This window comes from Ochotona curzoniae, unplaced genomic scaffold, assembly GCF_017591425.1.
Source record: "Ochotona curzoniae isolate NIBS_2020 unplaced genomic scaffold, NIBS_Ocur_1.0 scaffold_4505, whole genome shotgun sequence".
Taxonomy (NCBI): domain Eukaryota; kingdom Metazoa; phylum Chordata; class Mammalia; order Lagomorpha; family Ochotonidae; genus Ochotona; species Ochotona curzoniae.
The window spans coordinates 34,075,847-34,101,699 of NW_024467118.1; the positions used below are offsets into that span (position 1 = coordinate 34,075,847).

Below are 25,853 nucleotides of genomic sequence, written 5' to 3' on the forward strand. Positions count from 1 at the left end.
GTGCAGGCAGTGCAGCTGGAGTTACCAGCCCTGCTTCCCGACTCCTCACTAGTTTTTTTCTGCTGGAGCGCACCCTTGCAAGCACAGTGCAAGCAAGCCATGTGCTGGGAAACAAACTGCACTCCTTCAAGGCAGTCCAAGTGTGCAGCTTTTGGCTTTTGCCACCTAGGGACCAACTACGGTCAAGTGTCCAACAGCCCCACCTGCTAAGGCTTTACTGATGACCACCACAGCGCTGGCCTGGAGTTCATGACTGCTTGGACTACATGGTTGTGTTCCACTCCAAATTCATACGCCGAAACCCTGATCTGCAACAGGGTGGTGATGGGCGAGGTGTCTGTGGGAAGTTTTGGGTCCTGATCAAAAAGTCACACACAGCTCACTCTCTTCTCTCTCTCTCCATGCGAGCTCACAGCTTTACATGGCCATCAACAAACCAGGAAAAGGGACCTCGCCCAACATTTCATCTGTCAGCTTCCAGGCCTGTGGAATGTCTTTTGTTTAAGCTACTCAATATATATCGATTTTTTTGGAACTGCCTGAATTGACTAAAACAATTATTTACAGGAAGTTGAAAAATCACATTGTCATCACATTGCTATAATCTTAGACAAGAATGTCAGTCAAACTGTCAGAGTTGGCCATTGTCCCAGGCCTATTCGATGGCATTTCTCATGTGGAGAAGAATGAAGGACAGAATGCAGCAGTTGAGGGTACATTCATAAAAACAAAGCAACAGGCCATTTTACAGATGGTTTCAGAGTATATTACAAAAAAAAAGCAAGTACTCAGAACTTTTTTTTTTGCAATAATCAGCTCTTAGGGATCAAATAAGAAAAATATAACTAACATAGAATGCAGTTCATTACATCATAGTATCTAAGGGGGTATCTACATAATCCCAGGTTCAAATCCTGCCGGTGGCTTTTCATTAACAAGTTGCCTTGCAAGTTTCCTTCATTATCTTTTTATTTCTTCCAAATAAGGATAACAAAATAAGGTTATCAGAGCCACCTTAGAATTAATGAGACGATAAATACATCACAGAAAGCGTAAAATCAGATAACTTACATTGTCCACCAAACTGAATTGTATGTTTCTATTGACTATCTCTGACAGTGGAACAGAGGCACAGAAAAGTGTGTCGGAAGAAATACGGGCCTGGGACAGGAATTTGCCTCAAATCCCAGTTCACACACTGACAGAACAAGACCCTTGGAATCTGCTCTCTACGCACACTGCACTCAATTTCTGTTTTCTTCTTTACAGGGAGAGAAGAATTCCTATTTCACAGTAGGCGGCAGCGGGCTGGAGGGCAGGAGACCCCCAGCCTCGTCCTGGGCCACTGCAAGTTCACGGCGGGAAGCAGACTCCTGGGCATCCCATTCTTTACTGCTCCAATAAGGCAGCTACACCAGCACCAGCATTCTTTCCAGCTCTAACATTCACCCTAGCATAGACTCAAAGGCATGGTCCACCTTGACTTTCCTTTGAACCCAAGGACCCGTGAGAATTCCCAGCCTGTCTTTACCACCCTGCCTCTGATTGCCACACCCAGAGCCATGTGCCTGTGAACTACAGAACATTCAAATGATCATGGCCAGTCGTGCTTACCAGGGGTTCCTCTCCATCTCTGAGCTGCAAGGGGAGAGATGGCAAAGGGTGTGAGCTGGCAGAAATTTCCTTTTGCTTAGCCCTTAGGCTTCAAGCATAACCCATCTTACTTCTTTTCACAATTAATTAGTTGCAGATCTATCAATTCAATAACCTGTTGTTAATGTATCAACAATTTGTGACCGCTATAAACGTATTCTTCAGCCTTAAAAAAAGGAAATTCTGTCACATGCTATGATGTGGATAAGCCTAGAGCACATCAGGCCAAATCTCAAAGGACAAAAGCTGTATGAACTGGGGCAGCATTTGGCACCACAGTTAAAATGTCACTTGGGGGCTAGTAGAGTGGCATAGAATGGGCATCTCATATAGGTGCCGGTTCATGTTCCGGCTGTTTCACTTCTAATCTAGTTCCCTACTTCTGACCTGGAAAAGCAGTAGAGGCTGAAAGTTCTTCAGCCCCAGCACTCACATGAGAGACCTAAAAGAAACTCCTGAATCCTGGCTTAATATTGGCCCAACTCCGGCCTTTGTTGTCATTTGGGAAGTGAATCAGTGGATAGAAAACCTCTCTCTCTCTCCTTCTCTTTCCTTCTCTCTGTAAAATCTGCCTTTCAAATAAAAATAAATAAATCTTTAAAAAAAAAAGTCACTTGCGATACCTAGAGCCCATAATGGAACACTTGGGTTGGAGTCCCAATTTCCTAGTGATGCACACCCTGGGGCCAGCAGGTGACGACCAAGCGCTTAACAACATGCCACCCACATGGAAGACATGGATGTGTCTGGACCACTCCTGGCTGCTACAGGTAACTGAAACATGAATCAACGGACAGAGGATTTCTCTGTGTCTGACTCTTTTTCAACTTGAAATAAGTCCTGCTTGATTTCACTTACTGGTAGTAATCAAAGCAGGCAGATTCATAGAAACAGAATGCAATTCCGGAGTTTGGGAGAGAGGGAGGGTGGAGATGTTGTCTTTAACGGGTATAGGCTTTCAGTTTTTACAAGATGAAAGTTTGCAATTGCAGCCAGCATTATAATGCAATAGGTTAAGCCTCAACATCCAGTTCCAGGATCCCAAAGGACCACTGGATCATGTCCTGGCTGCTCCACTTCAGATCCAGCTTCCTGCTAATGAACCTGGGAAGGAAGCAGATGTTGGCCGAGTGCTTGGACCACTGCCGCCCACATAGGAGACACAGATGAAGTGCCAGGCACCTGGTTTCAGCCTGGCCCAATTCCAACCATTGTAGCCCCTTGGAAAGTGAAGTAGCAAATGAAAGATCTCTACCTATCTTTATCTCAACCCTCCCAGTGTGTATATGTGTGTTATATATTTGTGTACATATATACATATATATGCATTTGAAATAAATAAAATAAATCTAAAAAAAAAAAAACATAGCACCTGCTTAAACCAACACCCGTAACACCAGCATCCTAGAAGGGCACTGGTTCATGTCCCAGCTTCACTGCCAATCCAGCTCTCTGATAATGGGCTGGGAAAGCAGAGGAGAGTGACCCAAATGCCTGGGCCCCTGCCACCCACATGGAAAAATCAGATGAAGTTCCTGGCTCCTGGCTTTACTCTGGGTCGACCCTGATCATTGCGGCCACTGAGGGGTGAATCAGCAAATGGAAGATCTCTCTTACACACACTTTCAAATAAATAAACTTTTTAAAAAAATTATGCTAAAGGAGCCTGGTGCAGTAACCTAGCTGCTAAAGTCCTTGCATTGAACATGCCAGGATCCCATATGGACACCGGTTCTAATCCTGGCAGCCCAGCTTCCTATCCAGCTTCCTGCTTGTGGCCTGAGAAAGCAGTCGAGGATGGCCCAAAGCCTTGGGACCCTGTACCCACATGAGAGACCTGGAGGAGGCTCCTGGCTCCTGGCTTCGGATTGGCACAGCTCCTGCCATTGCAGTTGCTTGGGGCGTGAATCAGCAGATGGAAGATCTTCCTCTCTCTCCTCCTCTCTGTATATCTGACTTTCTAATAAAAATAAATCTTAAAAATTATGCAAAAGTTATGGAGATGCATGGTGGTGAAGGTTGCACAAAAATGTGAATGTACTCAACATTACTTAATTAAGCAATTAAAATGGTTAAGATGTTATTTTACACCATATGTATTATACAACAATTTAAATTTTTTAAAGATTCATTTATTTGAAAGGCAAAGTGAAAGGTGAGAGGCAGAGAAAAAAAGATCTTCTACCCACTGGTTCACTCCCCAAATGGCCCTAACGGCTGGGACTGGGCCAGGTTGAAGCCAAGGGCCCAGGACTTCATCAGGTTCTCCTTGTGGGTGTCAGGGCCCAAACACTGGGCCCATCATCGACTGCTTTCCCACGTGCACCAGCAGGGAGCCAGAGATCAGAAGCAGAGTAGACCAATGTTCCAACATGGAATGTCAGTATTGCAAAAGCAGCTTAACGCACTGCACCATGGCATCAGTCCCACATTTTTGTCAAATGTAACTAAATCACATGATTAGTTCAATAATCAAAAAAATCAAAAACACTCATGGATTCTCATCTTTTCCCTCCCTCTCCAAGTCTCCCCCAACCCCAATTTCCTCCTGTTGGGTTTAAGTGGCTCTCAGGTGTGCTGGTGTGCTGAACAGATAGATGTTCATATTTATAGCTCCTATCCTATACCAGTGTGGCCTCCACAGCATTAAATAATTTTTAGACCATGAAACAAATTTTTACCACACAGCCCACTAATTAGACATCCATTTGTTTCACAGACTTGTCCACTCCCAACAAGCATCTCTGGGGGCAATAAGAGTATCAGCCCTTCACTCAGAGTCCCCATGATGCCAAGCATGGGGGTTTCTCTGTAGCAGCCAAGAGTAACACAGGAAGGAATTCCAAATGGGAGAAGGAGAGCAAAGGGAAGGACAGGGACTTAAGAGAGAAGTAACAGAGGTGTGTCCCCTTGAGAATGGGTAGCAAGGGCTCAACAGTGAGAGGCAGCAGGGATCCAGGCTCCCTGGGCTTGGGGAGAGGGGATGAGGACCCAGAATGGAAGGGACTATCCCATGCCATAGTGCACTGGAGGCACCTGACCTGGACAAAAGGAGAATCACTGCCCCATGGTTTCAGCCTGTGTGGGCTGCTTGCTGCCAGGAAGAGGGCCTCGAGACCCCTTTGGAAGGCATGTCCATCATCCAGTACCCCTGGCTGAGCAGCTCATTATGGAGCCAGGGATGGAATCACATATGGTGTGGAAGGAAGGGAGGAGGCTGAAGCAACATGGGCACTGATGAGACGAGCAGGTCAACAGATCTGGCCTCCAGCTCTCTGTCCTAATAGACTCAGAGTCCCTCACAGGCAGTAGTAACCACTGCAACCTCAATCAACCCCAAGTAGACTGACAGGGAAAAGGGTGCCACAGGATACAAGCTTTCTTCATCTACATCCACTAGACTGACTCAGCCTTCACCAACATCTGTCAGTCCAGGTCAGGCCACACCACTGCTCTCTGGTGCTGGCTGGCTCACACTCTGCAGCACAACTCAAGCCTTCCACATCTCCCATAAGCCACATGGCATTTGGGCCAGGCCTTGTGAGAGGAACATCATAGAGCTCCCAGCTCATTGAGTGAGCAAAGTCCTGGCAGATCCTGTGACAACAACACTTATCAGCCCAGATGTGGGGAGCAGAAAGGGCACGAGTCAGCGTCCTGGGATCCACTTGCCCTACTTCCCCTCACCTCTGTGCAAGGGTTTCCAATAGGACTGAGTATAGATGCTGTTGTCGTGCTTTAGTTTTAGTTTAGCTGAAAACTAAGTCATGACTATGCAATTCGGCCAAAATGGAGGGTCCAGGTATGCTCTGGAAAATTATCATGGTTGGGGCCAGTGTTGCAGCACAGAGGGTTAAGATGCCAGCTTGCAACACCAGCATCCCTTATGGGCACCAGTTTGAGTCACAGTTGTCCCACTCCCAATCTAGCTCCCTGCTAATGTGCCTCAGAAAGCAAAAAAATGGCCAAAGTGTTTGGGCCCCTGCCACCCACTTGGGAGACCCAAATGAAGCTTTTGGCTTCAGCCTGGCCCAGTCCTGGCTGTTGCAGCCATCTGGAGAGAACCAGCAGATGGAAAATCTTTCTGTTCCTCCCGCACAGTGTAACTCTGCCTTTCAACTAAATAAGCCTTTTAAAAATTACTATTGTTATACACATATACACACATGCCTTTTCCCTCTAAGATAGACATAAAATATTCAAACACTGTAAGCATTATGACAAATTGCTTAGTCATGCATGACAAAATTCCACAGGAAGAGCCTTTGTGTGATGAGACAAGGTTGGACATGAACACCCAGGGAGAGATGCATAAAGACCAGGCCAGAAGTGTCCTCTTTTTGCTGGGCACCAGGCAACGGAGGCAAAAGAGCTTTTGCAAAAGCTGAAACAATCTGGTTGGAGATGGGGTGCTCTTCTCTTCAAATCTCTCCCTCCTCCCCACCATGTGCTTGCTCTGCCTTTGTAATTGTCTACAGAATCCGGGATATGTTTGAAGGAATAGCTTTAACGATCAAACATCTAAGCTTCAAAAGGGCAAGGAGACCAGACAAGGCATCCAACCCTGTAACACTGTGCCTTAAGCTTCATCTCACTGCTGTCCTTAGGGTGGTGGCTCCTCTCCGCCCTCAGGCCCCCTTCTGCATGGTCTCATCTTGATTCTTGGGGTTCTTTTCTGCTTCCTCTAGGCAGCAGCATTGTCCACACTGCTCGCCATCCATGAGGCAATTCACACCACCATGATGCTCTACCATCTTGGCCCTCACCCGAGAGTCACTTAGGAAAATCTTCCATACTCCCTCTGCTCTCTGTATAAACCACATTATTAGAAACTTTGCTTTCAATTGTCTCATCACTTGCAACCAAGCAGGGTTTCCTCTTTAATTCAGGATTTTTTTGGTTGACTCACAGAGACATACACTCCCTACTACAAGGCCAGGGTGGTGAGTTAAATGAAGTGGTTTGTTGCCTTACCTTTTGAAAATGACAGCAATCATCTATGTTTCCTAGAATTATGAACAACAAGAGCTGCAAAGCTGTATCCCATATCAGGAAAAGGCAGCACATGATGTGGCCATGATCAACAACTCTTAACTGTTCTTCAATGCTTCCACTGTAAGTGTGCAACCGGGAAGCTGAGTGAAAGCTGAGTGAGAGCTGACCAGCTCCCCCAGGAGGAGACCACTCCCAACAACCCTGGAAGCCCCTTCAGAAGAAACCTCTTGAACTTTGCATAACCAGCCTTTCCCCACACAATAGATATTCACAATGGCTTTTCAATCAATAACCATGCATTGATTTTTTTTTCATCTTCACCAATGAGTATGTTAGGGAAACAGCAAACACGTGTTAAGACATTTTGCACTGCAAATTTTCAGTTGAGAAATGAAGGCTGTGAAAAATGGCACAATCACAAAGGTCACCCTGAAAGATAGCAGCATGTGAGAAAGCCACTGGATTTTCAAGCCACGCCATCCATAGTTGCCACCAGACGATAAACAGTTTCTAAAATCAAGGTCAACTAAATTGGCCCTCTTTGTTCATAAGTGAACACAGTGGAGGATCTAATCTTCTTTGACAACCGATTTTCAAATATGAGGGGTGGGTTTTTTTCCCCCTTTTTCTTTTTCTTTCTTTCTTTTTTTTTTTTTTTAATGCAACCCACTTCAGGCCATCCCCAAAGCACCACCCCTCCAAATCGTGGTTGGGGAAGCGCTCCGGGAAGCCCTTAGCCTAACTTTGTTCTCCACATGAACTGTTTTAGCAGTGCCTGGGTTTCCTCGGGTGACTCCACGGCCTCCTCAATCTTCTCTCTCCAGACGAATAGCAATCGAGGATGGTGATGCTGCTAGGCGGGCCGGGCAGGCGCTGGCCATGGTCCTGACCTCCAAGCTCCAGACTCGCGCGGAGAGGGAGGGCTCCGGAGGAGGTTGGGCGGCGAGCGTCCGCCCGAGCCCCCGCCCCTCCCGACCCCCGGGAGCCCGTGGGCCTTCACGCCAACCTCCACCGCAAGCTCCGAGCTGCATCAGAAAAGGGTGGGGCTCCCAGCCACAGCTGCAACCCGAAGCCACCCGGGAGGATTTAAGAAGAATGGAACTGCGGTCCACCCCCTCCCTCCCCCCCGGAGACTCCCTCCTCTAGGCGACCCCCTCCCCCTTCTCCGCCCAGACCCGGACCGGCCAGCCCTTTACGCCCACCGCCCCCCACCCCCAGTGCCCGAGCTCAGGGAGGCTTGGGCAGCCTTTGTGGGCGCACAGCCGCCCACCGCCGCGCCGGAGCCTAGCCGCGCCCTGCGCGCAGGGTGGGGTGCGCGTGCAGAGGCGGGGGTGGGGGGCACCGCGGTCGTGGCAGGGCACGGAGGCAGTCGCCCACATGGCAGGGGCGAGGGGTGAGCTGACGCCCGTGTTCCCGCACCCAGCCTCCCCTGACACACACCCACCTGGTCGTAGATGTTCTGAAGGGCTTCCTTGCCCGAGGCCCGCCGGATCTCCACCTTCCTGCCCGATTCAACAGATGGCTCCCCGCCGGCCCGCCGGCCCTGCCGCGAGTACGGCGTCTGCGGGTCCGGGCCCAAGTGGGCGACGTCCCGCTGCTGGGCCACCACCTGCCCCGAGCCCCGGCCCACCGACAGTGAATCGAAATCGATGGTCTTGTTCTCGGAGGACCCTTCCACCGGGCAGAACATACCACAGAATTTCTGCCGCGGCTTGGGGCTACCAGAGCCCAGATTTTTAAAAAAGGCAGGGACCTCTTCGTCCTCTGCCGCCTTCCCGGACTGCTTCCTCTCGGCCATGGCGCGGGGCTGGGGAGGGTCCTGTCCGTCCGTCCGTCCGCTAGTCCCTCGGGCTCCCTTCTCCGCGTGCACGGCCCTCGCTGCCGCCGCGCTGCCACTCTCTGCCCACCGCAAGGTGCACAGAAAGGAAGGCGGGCCGGCGAGCGCCCACCCTCCGGGCCCCGCCCCCTGACCCCGCGCTCCCCCCTCCCTGCCCACGCCCCCCGAGCAGGAGCGCGGCAAAGTTGAGTCTGAGAGGGCGGCCCCTGCGGCAGCCAGTTCCCGGCTGCGCGGGGCGGGGCGCGCGAGGGGCGAGGGGAGGGCGGCGCCTCTCGGAGCCCTGCGCTCCGGAAGTGAAGCGGCCAGACCCCCGGCTAATGGATGCCGAGCGGAGGGTCCGCTCGCCGCTCTCGGCGCCACCGTAAGTAGCAGGCCAGGCAGGCGCGGGAAAGACCCGCGGGCGCAGCTCCCCGGCCGCATTGCGGAGTGGGTCGGGGGACGAGGCTGCAGCTTGGGGAGGGACCCCGCGCCCTTCTCCGGATGGTAGGTGGTGGATGGGGAAGGGGCGCCAAGCTCCGGGGTGCTCACGGGGAAGGCAGAGAGTGGCAGTGGGGCTGGGCACGATGTGGTTCAGGCAGCGCAGACCGAACCTGGACACAGCCTGGCAGGCACTAGTGCTCGGTGTCCCGGCGCCGTGGTGGCTTGCAGGGAGCAGAGATTGCAAACCCCGGTGAGGGGTGGGAGGCACGGCATGGCCAGGAGTAACGCAGAGGGACGTAGCAAAGTGGAGAAGGGTGTGGGAGACTAGATGTAGAGGTTTGTGTGAGTGTATCAGGGCTGCAACTTGTAAGTTCCATAATTGACAGACAGGTTTAACAGTCCCCGTAGTGCCGGGGGCACCATATCATATCCACGCTACTACGCCGAGAGATTTTTGATCTTCTTGACACCTCCCTCTCCTCTCCCCCAAAAAAGGTGGGGAAGAAGCACATTCAAGACCACTCCCTCATCGCCAGCCTTTTCCCGCATCCAGGGCACTCCGTCTTATGCCCCCTCCCCTCGCCCCCGTTGCGCACTGCGCCAGTGCGTAGGAGGTGCTGCTGGCTGGTAGGAAATCTGCCTGGAATTGTGCAGGACCCAGCAAAGAAAAGGCGTGGACGTGGCGGGTGTGCCAATCGCTGGCTAGGCACTGGCAGTTATCCGGGGTGCAATTTAATTTATGTGGGTGACACTGTCCCCGCAGAACCCTTCTTGCCACGCCCATCTCCCGTTGCCTTTGCAGCCCCTGGGCCTGGTAGAGTGCAGCCCCGCCCTCTTTGCCCAGTGACAGAATCCTGCAAAAGTGGTGCCCAGCAACTAGCCATGTGGGATGGAGGTTTTTGACCAAGGGCAGAATGTACCGCCTCTCCCCACTCTTTGGTGAGGGGACAGTTTAATGAATGGTGTTAAATTTGGAGGAGACTGGGGCACAGCCTGAAGATGGCACATGGGAAGGCCTCTCCCCGCCAGAGAATATACCTGTAAGAGCGTGGGAGAGACCTCTTGGGCTCCACACCACATGTGCTTTGCATTTGAATAAAGTGGGTCCACATGAATGACATCATTTCCTACCTGCTGGCTGCTTTTATTGTTTGCTTTTTATCACAACTTCTTTCCTTGTTAGGAAATTAGAGACTGAAGGCATGCTGCCCAAATGGAGTTAAATGAGCCAGCAGGTTCCAGTGGGGATGGCTTTCCTCCTCCAAGTCTGGATGCTGGTTCCTGCTTATTTGAGAAAAGGCAACTTTTTTCCGTGTCCAGGTAATTCCATCCTGGGCTCTGCTCTAGGTGGACTGTTCTTCACCTGCTGTTTTTATTTGAAGGGCAGGTACTGACTGCATTTGAGAGAGTGGTCCCAAGGTAGCCCTCCTACCGCCACCTCAGGCTGATGGGCACTGTGTGGACCTTGGAGATGTTGCTTTCTGAGCAATCAATGCTTTTTCACTTCCCTTGTTTCCTCAAAATATTCCCTTGCAGACAACTCAGCCCCATATTTTAGAAGGGAAAAGGGTGTCCTGCAGAGGTCAGGTGTCTCAGCTGCCTGGAACTGCTGAGCACAGAGGTGAAGCCGCCTATATGTGGTGCCTCTTCCTGGTGCCATGGCACCTCCCGGAAGGCCACAGGAGATGTGTTCACCATAAGCATCACTGCACATGAACGTCTGTAATGTATGGACACCATCCATCCCAAAGATCTCCAAGCCAGGGAGGGAATTTCTGGAGCTCCCTGACACAGCTTTCTCAGTCCCTGCTGGGGGTGACGGCCATGCACCAAGGAACAATGGTAGCACCCTGCACTGTATCACAGAGCACCATTGTGAGCATATTGGCTCCACAAGGTCTAGTCACCTGGCAGTGTGTGTTTCTATGCATACCTTCAGCACAAAGCCACACCTGCCTGACTGTGTTAGGAACATTTCCTTATTTTAAAAATTTGTTTTTATTTTTAATGACTTTACATAGTTAATCAGGGTGATTATGGTCAAAGGCTACAGGAAGGTGGATGAGATCACCATTTCCACATTCTCTTTTTATCCTTCCTGTATCTGGGAGAAGAGCTGAGACAAGGAGAAAAGCCACACATAGCCTCCCAAATGCTTCTGCACCCTGGGATGGAGGACAGCCACTGACACCAACCCAGGGTCCCCGATGTGAGGCATGCTCTGAGGGTCCTGCTTATGAGGTTTTGATAAGTTCAACAGTTCTGAATTATTGACGATCTCACCACTCAAAGCATGATGAAATCTCTCCAGAACCCGCTGGCTGACTACCTTAGTCCAACTTAGAGTCTCCGTTTGCCCAGGTATTCAGTGCCAACACTTGGCTGGGGTAGTTGATAGATTTGTCTCCCGTCCTCTGTTGTTGTACCAGGTGTGCTCTGCAGGTTCCAGTATACTGCCATATCCTCCATGTGCACCTGGATATGCTCTCCACTGCTCCATCTAAGCCACTAAGGAGACCCAGCTCTGATACATGCATTCCACAGTCAGACCATGGAACATGCAATTCTCTCCATGGTTGGGAATCTGAGTCCAGCAGTTCAGTTGGGGGGATCCCAAAGAAACTTCATCTGAGGTGATCCCAGACCTAATTCTTGTGTGTGCTTGACAATACAGGGTCCGGCACAGTTTGTCACCCCAATCAGCTTATGCACATGCTGATGGTTGCAATTGCTGGGTCAGTTCTGTCTCCAGCCGTGTCTTCTACACAAGCCAATGGGTGTTGGAGCCCAACTCAATCCTGCCTACCACACACTCGGCCCTCATACAAAGCAATGAGAGGCACAGCCCAGTAGGAGCGACCTGCAGTAACCCCTACCAGGCCCACCCCCTGCCTTGGTTCCTGTGCTTGCCAGTATGTACAGCAGACTGGCCAGTCTGTCCCACATCCCATTCAGCTCTCACACCTGTCAATGGGCATTGTAGCCTAGTTCAACCCAACCAGCCCCACTCTCCAGCCCACAGAGGTGCCAGTGAGTGCCACTCTCTGTCTAGTGATGCCTGCCTCAGTCCTGATTTTCATGCTCACCAGTTGGAGTAGCAACCCAGGAGGGAGATGCCCAATGTTTCCCTACTGGGCTCCATCCCACTCCTGGATCTTGCACTCTCCAGCTGGTTCTGCAGTTTAATTTGACGTAATTTACTCCCGTGCCGGCATGTGCCAGCTGATGCTGTGGCAAAGTCCAATGGACCCACACCCACTCTGGCTTATGCATGCACCAGTAGGAACAGTCAACCTAGCTTGGCTTTTCCCTGATCCAGCTCACATGAGACCAACAGGTGTTTGCCCCCATCTCAACTCTCATACTCACCAGTGGGAGTGGTGGTCCAGCAGGGGAGCCCCACGCAGTCCCCCCTACCAGGTTTGCCCCTCCCCACTTGGGTATTATATGTACCAATTAGGTGCTGCAGCTGAGTCTGACATGGCCCATCTCTCCTAGGCATTTGTCAGTGGATGATGTAGCCTGCCAGACTTGGCCCAGCCCCAATTCCAGCTCATGCTGTTGGGGCTACAACCTAGCCCAGCCCATTCAGCCCCCAGGTCCGGCCCTCATTTGAACTGGCTTGTGTTGTGGCCCAACCCAGCCTGACCCACACTCCATTCTGGTGCTCAGATTTGCCAGCAGGTGATACGAACTGGTCCAGCCTGGTTAGCCCCCAACCTGTGCCAAATGTATGCTAGTGGCTACCATTACCTGACCTGGTCTGGGCTGCTTCCTATTGTGGTTCTTGCACTCACCTACAGGGACTGTGTCCAACAGAGGAGTTGCCCAAGCTCCTCCATCAGAACCTCTCCCAATACCGGATCTTGCACCCATTAGTAGGTTCATGGGCCAGCCCTACTTAGTCCACCTCCTTGCCTGACTAGCCTTCACCCATTCTGGTTTTTAATGCTGGATGTTACAGTCCAGCAAGCCTGGTCCACACCCAGACAAGGTTCATACATGGCTCAGCAGGGGCAGAGATCTAGCCTAGCTCATCTTACACCTACCCTCATTGTCCAGAGCACCAGTGGATGCTGGATTCTAGCCCAAACTGGCACACCCCAGATCCTGTCCATATTTGTGCTGAATGACATTGCAGCCATGCCCAGACTAGACAGCAGCCCCAACTCTGGTCTTCCTACTCACCAGTGAGAACCATAACCCAGACAGGGTGTTCCCTTTGCTCCCCAATCAGGCTTGTTCCCAGCCACAGATCTTGCATCTACCAGTGGTTGCTCTGACCCAGCTTGGCCTTTGCCTTGGGTGCTGTAGCCTGGCCTGACCTGGCCTGACCTGGCCTGACCTAGCCTGCCTCTAGTCCCAACTCCCTCTGGCAGGTGTTGGAAGCTGGCCCTGCTCAGTCTGCTCCCAATCCTGGGTCATGCAGACCAGTAAGTATGACAGCCTAGCCCAACATGACCTACGCTCCAGCCTGGTTTCTGCACCTGCCGGTGAGCTAAGGTTTGCTCAGCCCTGCCCCAGGCTCCCCAGCAGATGCTTCTTCCTCCCTTTTTAATTTTTCTCAAATGACCCATTCAGGTTCAAATGCTAGGAAGCAAGTGTTGTTAAGGACATTGCGAAAGAAACCCCTGGCTGCGACTTTGCAAAGCCTCATAGATACTGTGAAAATAAATTGAGAATTCCAAATGTAATTGATTCCCCCTTAGTCTTTTTTTTTCCTAGCTACTGTACCAACATTATTTTTTAATGTGTGACTGATTCTTAGTTGGGTTTTTTCAAATAAGTGCAGCAACTAGATGTTATTGAGTAGATTAATTGCAAAGGATTGTCATTTTTGATTAATGCATGTAGAGTCTTCAGCACTAGATAACAGTGAGGCATAAAAACGTGTTATTATTTATGTGTAAAAGTTAGATTGACCTGACTGAAGCTAGAATCAGACCCTTCAGTGAAGTGCTGAGTGACATCTTCCTGTGCTAGGAGCTTCCTCTGCTTGGCTGTGACAGAACACTCAGGAACACCTAAGCAGGTATCTAGCCATGTCTGATTTTTTTCTTTCCTGTAAAAAAAGGTCTCAGTGCCCACAACTGGGATCCAGACATTCATTGATATTTTTGATGAGTGTATGGGAGTTGGGGGGCAGGGGAAGGAAGTCAGGTTGTAGTGGGATCTCCAGGAGAAAGAAGTCGCAATAGAACAAAGAAAGGGTCCCAGAGGTGGGTGGGCACTGTGAGTCACGAATCAGACTCCCTGACTCCATCGCCAACCGGAGTGCCAGTGTTTCCTAGCAAGATGAGGGCCGTGTGGTAAAACCGAACTTTGTGTTACCAGGAGTCTGACCTGAGACGTGTCTCCAAGAGAGGGCTAGGTGTGAAGGATGCTTCTCCAGCAACTCGGGAGAGGTGACGCATCCAGAGACCGAGAGGAACAACTGTGCCCGTGAGAGAAACGGCAGAAGCTGGACTGCAGAGCTGCAGGTAGTGCCTGAGACACCGTTCACCTTCCCAGGGAGGTGCTGGGAAAGTGAGGGCTGCTCTTCCAGAAGCCTGGGAGACTGCTGGTGAAGTGCCCTAGCCCAGGACACTGGCAGGAGTGGGTTGCCCGCCCCTGTAACAGCTTAACTGGGACACTTTCCACCCAAAGGTGGTGCATATCCGTGTTGCTAACTCATCGGTGGTGACAGTGAGGGACACTCTGGGGCCATGGCACTAGCTATGTGAGAGGACTGGTGCAGGATAATGAGTGTGGATGAGCAAAAAGCCCTGCTGGTGACGGGCATCCCAACAGTCTTCACTGAGGCCGAGATCCAGGAGATCCTGCAGGAGACCTTGGGGTTTCTGGGCAACTATTGCGTGCTTGGCAAAATATTCCACAAGCAAGAGAATGCCAGTGCTGTCCTCCTGGAGCTCACAGGGAACCCCAACATCTTGGTGATCCCCAGTGAGGTGCAGGGAAGGGGCATTGCTTGGAAAGTGATCTTTAAGACGCCTAATCAGGACGGGTTTCTCAAAAGACTGAACCTCTTTCTGGAAAAAGAGGGGCAGACTATGTCTGGGAAGTTCTGGGCCCTGAGGCAGGAGGGTATGTCTCTGCCCACCATGCCCTGCATGTACCCAGAGTTATTGGCCCATGCGCTGGGTCAGGCGATGGCCCAGGCCCCTCAGCCCCTGCTCCCCATGCGATACCGGAACACTGTGCCAGCCCCAGAGGAGGAGCCCTTTGAGATCTGGCTGGAACAGGCCACAGAGATCGTCAAGGAGTGGCCAATACAGAGGTGGAGAAGAAGAGGTGGCTGATGGAGAGTCTGCACGGCCCCACGCTGGACTCATGAGCATAGTGCAGGCTGACAACCCCACCATCAGGGTGCAGAAGTGTCTGGAGGCTTTGAAACAAGTGTTTGGGAGCCTGGAGAGCCGCAGGAGCTCCCAGGTCAGGTACCTGAAGACCTACCAGCAGGAAGGAGAAGGTCTCGGCGTATGTGTTACGGTTGGAGACCCTACTACAGAGGCCCTGAAGAAGGATGCCATCCCCAGGGGTATCGCAGACCAGGGCCGCTTGCAGCAGGTCATGGCCGGGGCCAGACTTAGCCAGGTACTGTGGTGTCGGTTCCAGGAGCTAAAAGAAGAGGGCCCGCCGCCCAGCTTCCTGGAGCTGATAAAGATCATACGGGAGGAGGAGGAAGAGGCCTCCTTTACCAGGGAGACTATCGAAGAACAAGACAGAGGGAGTGGCTACGGCCACTGGGAAAACAAACAAGAAATTTAGAAAAACAACCGGGAACAGGACCCAGAGCCCCGTGGGACTAGGGACGAGCACTTGAGGCTGCAGCTGTCGGGGTATTTCTTTCCTTAACGTACAGGACTGACATCCAGGCTTTTGAGATAGTTATTGAATTTTCTTTCTAAGAAAAAAAAAGTGTCTGAGAATTCCTTACACCTTGAAGAGACAAATTATAAACAAAAAGATGATATTCCAAATGTGAGATAGTAAACCTAAAGGAATGAGGAACACCAGTACTTCTAGTTTCCTTTAAATATCCCAGACAGGGCCTGGCACAGTAGCCTATTGGCCAAAGTCCTTACCTTGCATTTGCAGAATCCCATATGGGCACCGGTTCTAATTCCGGCAGCCACACTTTCCATCCAGCTTCCTGCCTGTGGCCTGGGAGAACAGTCAAGAACAGTCTACAGCCTAAAGCCTTGGGACCCTGCACCCACATGGGAGACCCGAAAGAAGCTCCTGGCTCCTGGTTCCAGATTGGCTCAGCTCCAGCTGTTGCAGCCACTTGGGGAGTGAATCAGCGGATGGAAGAGCTTCCTCTCTGTCTCTCTTTCTCTCTGTATATCTGCTTTTCCAATAAAAATAAAATAAATTTTTAAAAATCCCCCTGGATAGACCAAAGTTGACCCATATCATTAAGGAAAGAATTTATGTTAGGGGGGAAAAAAGAGTAACTTTCAGAATTGTTTGGAAACCCAAGCTGTTGATGACCTCACCTCTCAGGTCAGAGGTCCCGAGTGCCTCACGAGTGAACAGTTCACCTCTACAGAGCAGAAGCTGCCCTTGGACTTTCCAGCTTATTGAGGAAGTGGCCTGCGAGCTAAGTGACCACATCCAGAGTCCTCAAAAACTTCATGGAGTGTGTGCATTAGGAAACAACTTTGCAAGGATTTCAAAATATTACCAGAATGAACTTATATTGTATTTGAGAGATACAGAGGTAAGAGCTCCCATTTGCTGGTTCACTCCCCAGTATCTGCAGTGGCTGGGACTGGGCCAACCCACAGCCAGGGATTGGAAACCTACTCTTGGTGTGTCACATGGATGGCAGGGAACCAGTCCCTTGAACCATCATTCCTGCCTCCCAAGGTCTGTGTTAACAAAGCCAGGAAACTAGAGGCTAGGAATTGAGCCCAAGTTCTTTTTAAAGAAAAGTTTTCAAAAACTTTTTTTTTCCCATTTGTTTTGGAAAGACTAGGAGACAAAGACAGAGATTCCACTGTTCATTGACCCATATCCTCATAAAAGCCAGGGCTGGGCCAAGCCAAAGCCAGGAGCCAGGAACTCCATGCAGGTCTCCCAAGTAAGCAGCAGGGACCCAAGCACTGGCACATCACTTGCTACCTTCCAGGTTCCCATTCTCAGGAAATCATATTAGGAACAGAGGAAGGAGCCAGGACTCAAACCAGGCCCTCTGTCGTGGCATGCTGGTGTTGCAGGCAGTAACAATCACTAGGCCAAATGCTAGTGGACTTTTCTTTTTTTTTTTTTTTAAGATTTATTTATTTCTTGGAAAGTCAGATATACAGAGAAGAGGAGAGACAAAGAGGAAGATCTTCCAGCCGATGATTCACTCCCCAGGTGGCCACAACAGCCAGTGCTGCACTGATCCGAAGCCAGGAACCAGGAACCTCTTCCGGATCTCCCACACAGGTGCAGGGTCCCAAAGCCTTGGGCTGTCCTCAACTGCTTTCCCAGGCCACAAGCAGGGAGCTGGATGGGAAGTGGAGCTGCTGGGATTAGAACTGGTGCCCGTATGGGATCCCAGCTCATTCATGGCGGGTACTTTAGCCACTAGCCACCACACCGGGCCCACAAAGCTACCTTTAAGAGCAGCCAAAGATAGATACCTATCTTGTTGCTGTTCGTGGATTTCACTACAGCTGTTCTTCATGCCGTATATTGTCAGCTGTGCGGAGCAGCCTAAGTGAGCACTGTCTGCATGCTAGGCAGAGTGCCGATCTAGTGGTGGGTAGCCTGATGGGTATGTGTGCATCGTGTTCACACATTGCTTATTTTCTTGGACAGATGAAAAATGGGACGGTGAGAGCGGGTTGTGATTAGGAGCCCATGACATCATGACCTTTTCAACATTTCCTGCGATGTCTTTATTGTAGATAAACGCTTAACACTCTGAAGCTCTTGGGATTTCCATGATGCTCTCTGCTCAGTGTGTTCTGTCTCTCTGCTGCTCTAACGCTTGTGACATGACAAATAAGTCATCCTCAGGCTGTAATACCACTACATTAGAAACCATTCCAATTCTTATTGTAATATAACAATAACTTGCTCTAATTGTGGATCGTTGAACTTAAGAATATCTTGAGATTGTTAAAAGCATTTTTAAATGGTACCATTAGCATTCATTTATTTTTCAAAAGTATATTGCTTGCCGTTGTTTGACCACAGTGGTAGAATTGGAATCCACTACACCTGAAATTCATGTGTTTTTGTGTTCCTGAAAATAGCCTTGGTGTAATTTCCTGGTGGTCTGCAAATTATATCATCAATGAGAAGTTGTAGTATAAACATGTGCTAATAAAATCCTGAGTTGTTACAGGATTCCTGGGTTGTGGTCTAATAGAAAAGATATTATTGGAAGAAAGAGGTTCATTACTTTAAAAAGAAATGGGAGATATTCAGAAAAATGCTAAAGCCAGAAGGTTGTGAATTCTCATCGATGACAAAACCTGAGAGCAAAATGAGGGAACAGGAGTCCTTGTCTGCATTAGCAGGGATGTGAGAGCACCGTCCACCCTTTTAAACAGAAGCAACAGGTGGAGGACCAATCCCTTCCAGACCCCCAGCCCATTAGGAAAGTAACTATCCAGATAAAATCCCTAGCCACCATTCTGCCAAGGGTGGAATGACCTAAAGGAGGAATAATATACGTCTGGGGCTGAAGTTAGCTGTCACTGTATGGATGTGCAGAGGGAGGAGTCCCCTTGCCTTTGGTCATCAAGCTGCTTTTCTAAGCAATTAACCAGGCAGCATTTGTGCTTGGGCCACACACACAAACAGCCCAATCTGTTGAGAGTGAGTATCCTGGAGTTTGACCTTGGCGGCTCAGGTGACAGCAGCCCTCCGTGGCAGTGGCAAACTGCTTTCAGAGAGTACCCGAGCCAGATCAGACCCAATGCCCAGAACTTGGCCCATGGGCACCGTCGCCACATGGTGAGAGTCCTAGGCTTGGGCTCTGCCTGCTGGCTGCCCAGTGGTGAGCTCTAGGGTTTTTAGGATATGTAATTGCTGCCCAGGGACATCCATATATAAGGCCAATGTGAGATTAGGTTAGGGATGAATCCTGCGTGACTTCCAGCGGCAGGGTCATGGAACTTGCTGGCAAGTGTGGGGACTGAGACCTGGTGACTTGGAGAAGAGAGTCCATAAGATCTATTTGGCCGAGACTGATTCACCAGCCCAAATGGGAGTCCTGAGATGGGCTGTTAGTGTAGAGCATCACTGACTGCCACACATCAGTCCACACAAAAACTATGGCTGGGGGCCTGTCTGGCAGGGCTAGGTACCAGTACCTGACTGACTGGTGGAACAGGGGATGGGTCACACTTGGCAGGCTCAAGACACTAACCAGCACATGAGAGAACCAGGTCCAAAGGCAGATTCTGTGGGGGATGTGTGCACCAAACCCTATAGAAATACAAGTCCCTCTGGTTAGTTCACAAGCTGGAGTGGTGATGGGCTGAGCTAGGTAAAACCATGGGTAAAGGAACTGACAACAGTGTGGGCAGGTCAAGGCAGCAGCACCTGAATGTGCACCCTAAAACAGGATGTGGGGTGAGCCGACCTGCACCTGGAAGGAGGAGGGCCAGGCAGGGCCGAGCAAACCTTAACTCACAAGGAAGAACAAAAATCAGGCTGGAGCACAGGTCATGCTGAACTAGACTTTTACACCTACTGGTCTGCATGAGTCAGGAATACTAGGCCACAGCATCGAAGGCAAAGGCTGAGACAGGTGAGAGGCTAAGCCAGCTGGGTCAGAGCAACCACTGGCATGCGCATAATCAAAGGCTGGGAACAGGCTCAGTTGGGGAGCTGAGACAGTACACCCTCGCTGGGTTGTGGTTCCCACTGGTGAGTGCAGGGGCCCGAGTGGGGGCTGCGTTCTGCTCTGAATAAGGCTGCAGTATCCCTTGGCACATGTGTGAACTGGGGCTAGGCACACCTAGCTGGGCTAGACTCCAGCACCATTTGGTGCTCTAGGGAACCTGGGTAGTTGTAGAACGGACTAGTCTAGGTCTCTGCCCCTACTGAGCCATGTTTTCCTGACAAGCTCAATTAACGAAATGAGCACTTTCCAGAACCAGGAAATAGCTGTCACAACTTTATGTTGTGAGTCACCCTTCGGGTTCTTTGATGCTGTTGACTTCACAATGACATGATCTGAAATATATTGCACTGGTTACCAGCATATGATCTTGGTGCAATTTGGGGACCCATCAAAATTACCACGTAGGCGCAGACATTTGGCCTAGGTCTGAAGACACAGATGAGATTCTCTGTGTCCCACATCTGAGAGTCAGGGTTTTAAGATCTAGCTCTGGGGCCCAGCGGTGTGGTTTAGCTGCTAAAGTCCTCGCCTTGAACACACCAGGATCCCATATGGGCGCCGGTTCTAATCCCAGCAGCCCCACTTCCCATCCAGCTCCCTGCTTGTGGTATGGGAAAGCAGTTGAGGATGGCCCAAGGCTTTGGGACCCTGCACCCACATGGGACACCCGAAAGAGGTTCCTGGTTCCTGGCTTCGGATCAGCACAGCACCGGCCGTTGCGGCCACTTGGAGAGTGAATCATCTGACGGAAGATCTTCCTCTCTGTCTCTCCTCCTCTCTGTATTATCTGACTTTGTAATAAAAATAAATAAATCTTAAAAAAAAAGAAGATCAAGCTCTGGCTCCTAACTCCAACCTCCTGCTAATGCAGTCCCTGGGATGCAACGTGATGGCCAGTTGGGTCCCTGCTACCCACAAGGGACACATAGATTGAGTTTCCTTCTCCTGACTTCAGCTTGACCCCTGCTAGCCATGACAGGCACTGGGGAGTGAACCAGTGGTTGCCAACCACCAACATGTAATTATATAACCACTTACATTTGAAGTTACTTGAAACATCTTTGTATGTGAGCATATGGAATCATAAGCTTTCTCTTCAACGATCTTTTTCTTTGATTTACTGGTCCCTCCCTAAATTCTTTCTTCCTCTTCTAGAAATATAATGTCCATTAGTTTTTTTATTCTCTTTCCTCCTGCTGTTTGTGGAGCTGCAATATACAGCCGTATGTTTTTTGTTTTTATAGATGTATATATTTTTATCCGAAAGCAGATCAGGTTTATGGAGAGAAGGAGAGACAAAGAAAAACTCTTCTATCCACTGGTTCACTCCCCAAATGACCTCAATGGCCAGAGCTGAGCCAATGTAACACCAGGAGCCTCCTCCAGGTTTGCTATATGGGTGCAGGGTCCCAAGGCTTTGGGCCATCCTCGACTGCTTTTCCAGGCCGCAAGCAGGGAGCTGGATGGGAAGTAGAGTGGCTAGGACACAAACCAGTGCCAATATGGCATGCTTGCACTTGCAAAATGAGGATTTAGTCATTGAGCCAACAAGACAGGCCCAATTGTATGTTTTAATTGGTCACCCATAATTTACTTATAAATTTATATACTTCATAAATTTTTAATTTAGAACATTCAACAGCTTCTCTATAAATCTGATGATACTCACCTTTCACTGCCTCTAGCAAAACTGCTGTAACTGTAAATAATGATGCGGCACTATACACCTCCCCTTCCTCCTTTTTCCTTCCCGTCATCTGTCTTTTGGAGAGAACAACTTTAAAAAAGCAGGCGTCTCACTTATACAGCCAACAGCATCTGTTTTCCTGGAGTGACCTTGAAATGTAATTGCCTCAGGGATTACAAAACCAAACCAAGACTTCTGCCAGTAAGAATTCTAACTTTTTTTTAAAAGATTTATTTATTTTTACTAGACATGCAAATTTACAGAAAAAAAAGGAGAGACAGATCCTCAATCCGCTGATTCACTCCCCAGATGGACACAATGGCCAGAGCTGAGCCTATCCAAAGCCAGGAGCCAGGAGCTTCCTCTGAGTCTCCCACAAGGATGCAAGGGAACAGGGTCCCAAGTCCCTGGGCCATCATCCATTGCCCTGCCAGGCCGGAAGCAGGTAACTGGATGAGAAATGAAGCAGCCCAGACATGAGCAAGTGCCCATATGGGATGTCGGTTCTGGCAGGCAGAGAATTAGGCAGTTGAGCCATTGCACCAGCCCCAGAATATTTACATTACTAAGTAGATCAGTTATGTGTAATTTTTAAAAAACATTTATTTATTAATTTGAAAGACAGAGTAACAGAGAAGAGTGTTTACATCTCGTTTCCTCCCCAACTCCCTCCTTTTCTTCCCCCCTCACTCCCTTCCTTCCACCTTGTGTAACTGCCTGTTACATACATCAGTAATCTTACATTATAAAAAAGATCTCAGGCGGAGTTGAGGCATCGTGGGTAAAGTCTCCACCTGCCACAGTGACATCTGACAACAGTGCCAGTTTGTGCCATGTGGAGAGCCTGGAGAAGAAGTGCTTCCATATGTAGTGGTTCTTTACCCCTGGCCACTTTTAATGTTTCTCACTTCTGTTTTTAAGCAATTTTATTATTGTGTGCCCTGATTTAAATTCTTCCTATTTCTTTTTGGAAAAAAAGATCTATTTTCATTGGAAAAGAAGATTTGCAGAGAGACCAAGAGAAAGGTCTTCCATCCAATGGTTCACCCCTCCAGGTGGCCTCAACAGCCAGAGCTGAGTTTATCTGGAGCCAGGAGCCTTTTATGGGGTCTCCCACGTGGGTCCAGGGTCCCAAGGTCTTGGATCATCTTCCAATGCTTCCCCAGGCCACAAACAGGGAGCTGGGTGGGAAGTGGGGCAGCCAGGATTAGAACCAGTGCCCATTTGAGATGCTGGTGCTTGAATGTGGAGGAGTAGCCTATTTGAGCCATGGTGTTAGCCCCTTCCTATTTCTTGTACTTGGAATTTATTGTTTTGAACCTAAAGGCATGTGGTTTTCATCTGAATTGGAAAAATTCAGTCATTAATTTTTGAAATTCTTTTGCTTTCTCCTTTGCTTGATGACTCCAACCACACCTACATTAGGCCACAAAGGATCCTGCTAATTACCTGTCATTTCTTTAGTTCTTTATTTCTTTTGGGTTTTTTTTTTTTTGGCTCATTTTTATTGCTCTATGCTTAACTACTCTTCTTTTCTCATTTGCAATATCTAATCTGTTAAGGTTATTTAGTGTGTGCTTCTATTTTGGCCATTATAATTTACCATTTCTCCAAATTTCATTTGAATTGTTTTAATATTTTCCTTGTCTCTACTTGGTTAATCTTTCCTCTTGCATCTCAAAAATGTTGAATATATTAAGTTCATTCCTAGCTACTTAAGCATACAAAATACAATTATAACAATTGGCCTTTTTAATGTTTATTTTGGCTTTTATAAAGATTTATTTATTTTATCAGAAAGTCAGATATACAGAGAGGAGAGACAGAGGGCAACATCTTCTGTCTAATGATTCATTCAAGTGGCCACAATGGCCGGAACTGTGCTGAATCGAAGCCAGGAGCCTGGAGCCTCCTCTTGGTCTCCCATGTGGGTGCAGGGTCACAAGCCCTTGGTCCTTTCTCGACTGCCCTCCCAGGCCACAAGCAGGAAGCTGGATAGGAAGCAGGGCCACCAGGATTAGAACCGGCGCCCATATGGGATACCAGTGTGTTCAAGGCAATGACTTTAGCCACGAGGCTACCACACCAGGCCCTTTACTCTTTTTAAACGATTGATTGATTGATTGATCGATTTGAAAGGCAAGGTTACAAAGAGAGAGGGAAGGAGAGGAAGAATTTCCATGTGCTGGTTCATTCCCCAAATGGCCACAAACACTGATAATGGGCCAGGATGAAGCTAGGAGTCAGAACTCCACCCGGGTCTCCCATCTGGGTGCAGGGGACCCAAGTACTGGGCCATCCTCTGCTGCTTTCCCAGGCATGTTAACAGGAAGCTGGATCGGAAGAAGAGCAATCAGGACTAGAAACGACAATGCCATCATCACAAGTGATGACTTAAAATGCTGTGCCAGAGTGCTGGCACTGGGTTTTTCTCATAAGGTCCCCAGCCAATGGGAGAGGGGCCCACCTTAAAAACCTCACTGTAGCTGATAACCTTCCTACAACTGTCATCCTTGCATTCTGAGTCCAGGGACTTGGGCCGTCCTCGACTGCTTTCCCAGGCCACAAGCAGGGAGCTGGATGGGAAGTGGGGCTGCCGGGATTAGAGCATTCAACCTAGGCATCTGCAAGGCCGGTCTAGCCGTGCTGGAAGCCAGCTGGTCAGCCACCATGTAGCATGAGGACAGGGATCTAGGACAGGGGCCCTGGGCAAAGCGCCCTCCCGAGAACTCTACTTGGTACATGTGCCCAAGCTGACAAGAAACATCAAGCAGGCAGTAACTTTCAGGATGGAACTGTCGCTCAGAATGTGTGAGCACAGCCCTTTTCCAAAATTAGAGTGCTGTGTGCTTTGTGCGTTACTGTGGCGCTCTAAATAGTGCCTGTTGACACTGCTGTCAGCCTTCCTCAGACTTCATCTTTAGTGGGTGTTAACCCCTTGGGGTGGCCTCCCAAAGAGAGATCTTGTGCCCTGCCTCTTAGCCAATAAAAACCACCACCACCCCACTTCCTCCACCAAGCTACCTGCCTGCTCTTCTTGTGTGCTTGTTCTTGCCTGTCTCAGCTCTCCTGATTTTCGATGCTGGCTGTCCCTTGCAAAGAAGAGAAAGGTGGGGTCTGGGCAAACAGAAGAAGAAATTATTTCTAAGACAGCCTGTTGCCATGGGAACCGGTTGTCAAACGCTTTTCTGCTTGGGAGGTGTCGAGAGTGGGGCGGTAGGATTTGCTTAGCAAGGGCTCTGCTTTGTCTTCAGTTTGTGACAAGAATAATGAATGATTGGAGGTGGGGGTGGGGAGGAAGCACTCAGAGAGGGAGGCAGCAGCCGCTGCAGGTAAGGCCTATCCTAATGGAGCCAGCTGATCACGGTGCTCAGAGAACAGATGGATGGCCCACATGATACATACAGATTGAGGAGGCAGTCCAATGCCACCTCAGCTGATCCCAAAAGTGTCCCCAAGGTTCTGACTCTGCTCAGCCCCATCTAGGCTTTTCACTATGCTAAAGTCAGACACAGCCTGTGGCTCTGGAAAGCCAGCAATCTCCACTCGGAAGCTGAACCAACACCCTGAAGGAGAGCAGTAACACAATATGGGTGTAGTATCGACGAGTGCTGCTGCTAGAAAGACAGCCTTGTCTGCAGGTGCAGTGCACCCAGGACGGATGCAGCTCTGAGATCCTCATAAGGGTGACCCTCAACCTTAAGGGGCTGCCTCCCTCAGCTTTGGACCAGGTTAGCACAGCAGGCATGGGGATGTGCTACTCAGATCCTCAGGTCCAGAAATGCTGGACCAAAGACAAGATCCAAAATATGTAAGGCACTCAAACTCAAGAGCAGGTTGGTCATTTGGTGCAGTGGTTAAGATGAAGCTTGGGGTACTCACATCCCATGTCAGAATGCCTGGTTCGAGTTCCAGCTCTTCTGTTTCCCATCCAGCTTCATGCTGATGGACACTGCCCTGCAAAGCAGCAGGTGATGGCTCAAATACTTGGGTCCCATCTACCCACTTGGAGACCTAGATCAAATTCTGGGCTCCTGGCTTCAGATTGGCCCAGCCCTGACTGGTTGAGGGCATTTGGAGAATGAACCGGAAGATGGAAGATCTCTCTGGGTCTCCGTCTTTGTCTCTGTGTGTACATGTCTCTCTTCCAAGTACCTGGGCCATGGTCTGCTGCTGTTCCAGGTACACCACAGGAAGCTGGATCAGAAGTGGAGTAGCCGGGAGTTGAACCAATACGCATGTGAGATGCAGGCATCCCAAATGGCAGCTTAACCCATTATGCCACAATGCTGGCCCCAATATGTAATGGGGGAAAAAAAAACCATAACAACAACAACAAAAAAAAACCTATTTTAAAAATAAACAAAAATATGGGGCCCAGCACACTACACAATTAGCTAACCCACCTC

At 49.6% G+C, this 25,853-nt stretch overlaps 2 protein-coding genes across 2 annotated transcripts in view; one reads left to right on the forward strand and one right to left on the reverse strand.

Moving 5' to 3' along the window:
* Positions 1-8,446, reverse strand: part of DPYSL2 (dihydropyrimidinase like 2) — a 99,327-nt gene extending 90,881 nt beyond the window's left edge. Inside the window, exon 1 of the mRNA XM_040966461.1 lies at positions 8,093-8,446. Coding sequence (XP_040822395.1) covers positions 8,093-8,446 — 354 coding nt within the window. The remainder of the gene's footprint in view (positions 1-8,092) is intronic.
* A 6,164-nt stretch (positions 8,447-14,610) lies between these two features.
* On the forward strand, positions 14,611-15,673 carry PNMA2 (PNMA family member 2). The gene is given in 5 exon segments (XM_040966350.1): positions 14,611-15,172; positions 15,175-15,231; positions 15,234-15,369; positions 15,371-15,414; positions 15,417-15,673. Coding segments are annotated over 5 exon segments (1,056 nt in total).
* Positions 15,674-25,853: the final 10,180 nt, after the last annotated feature.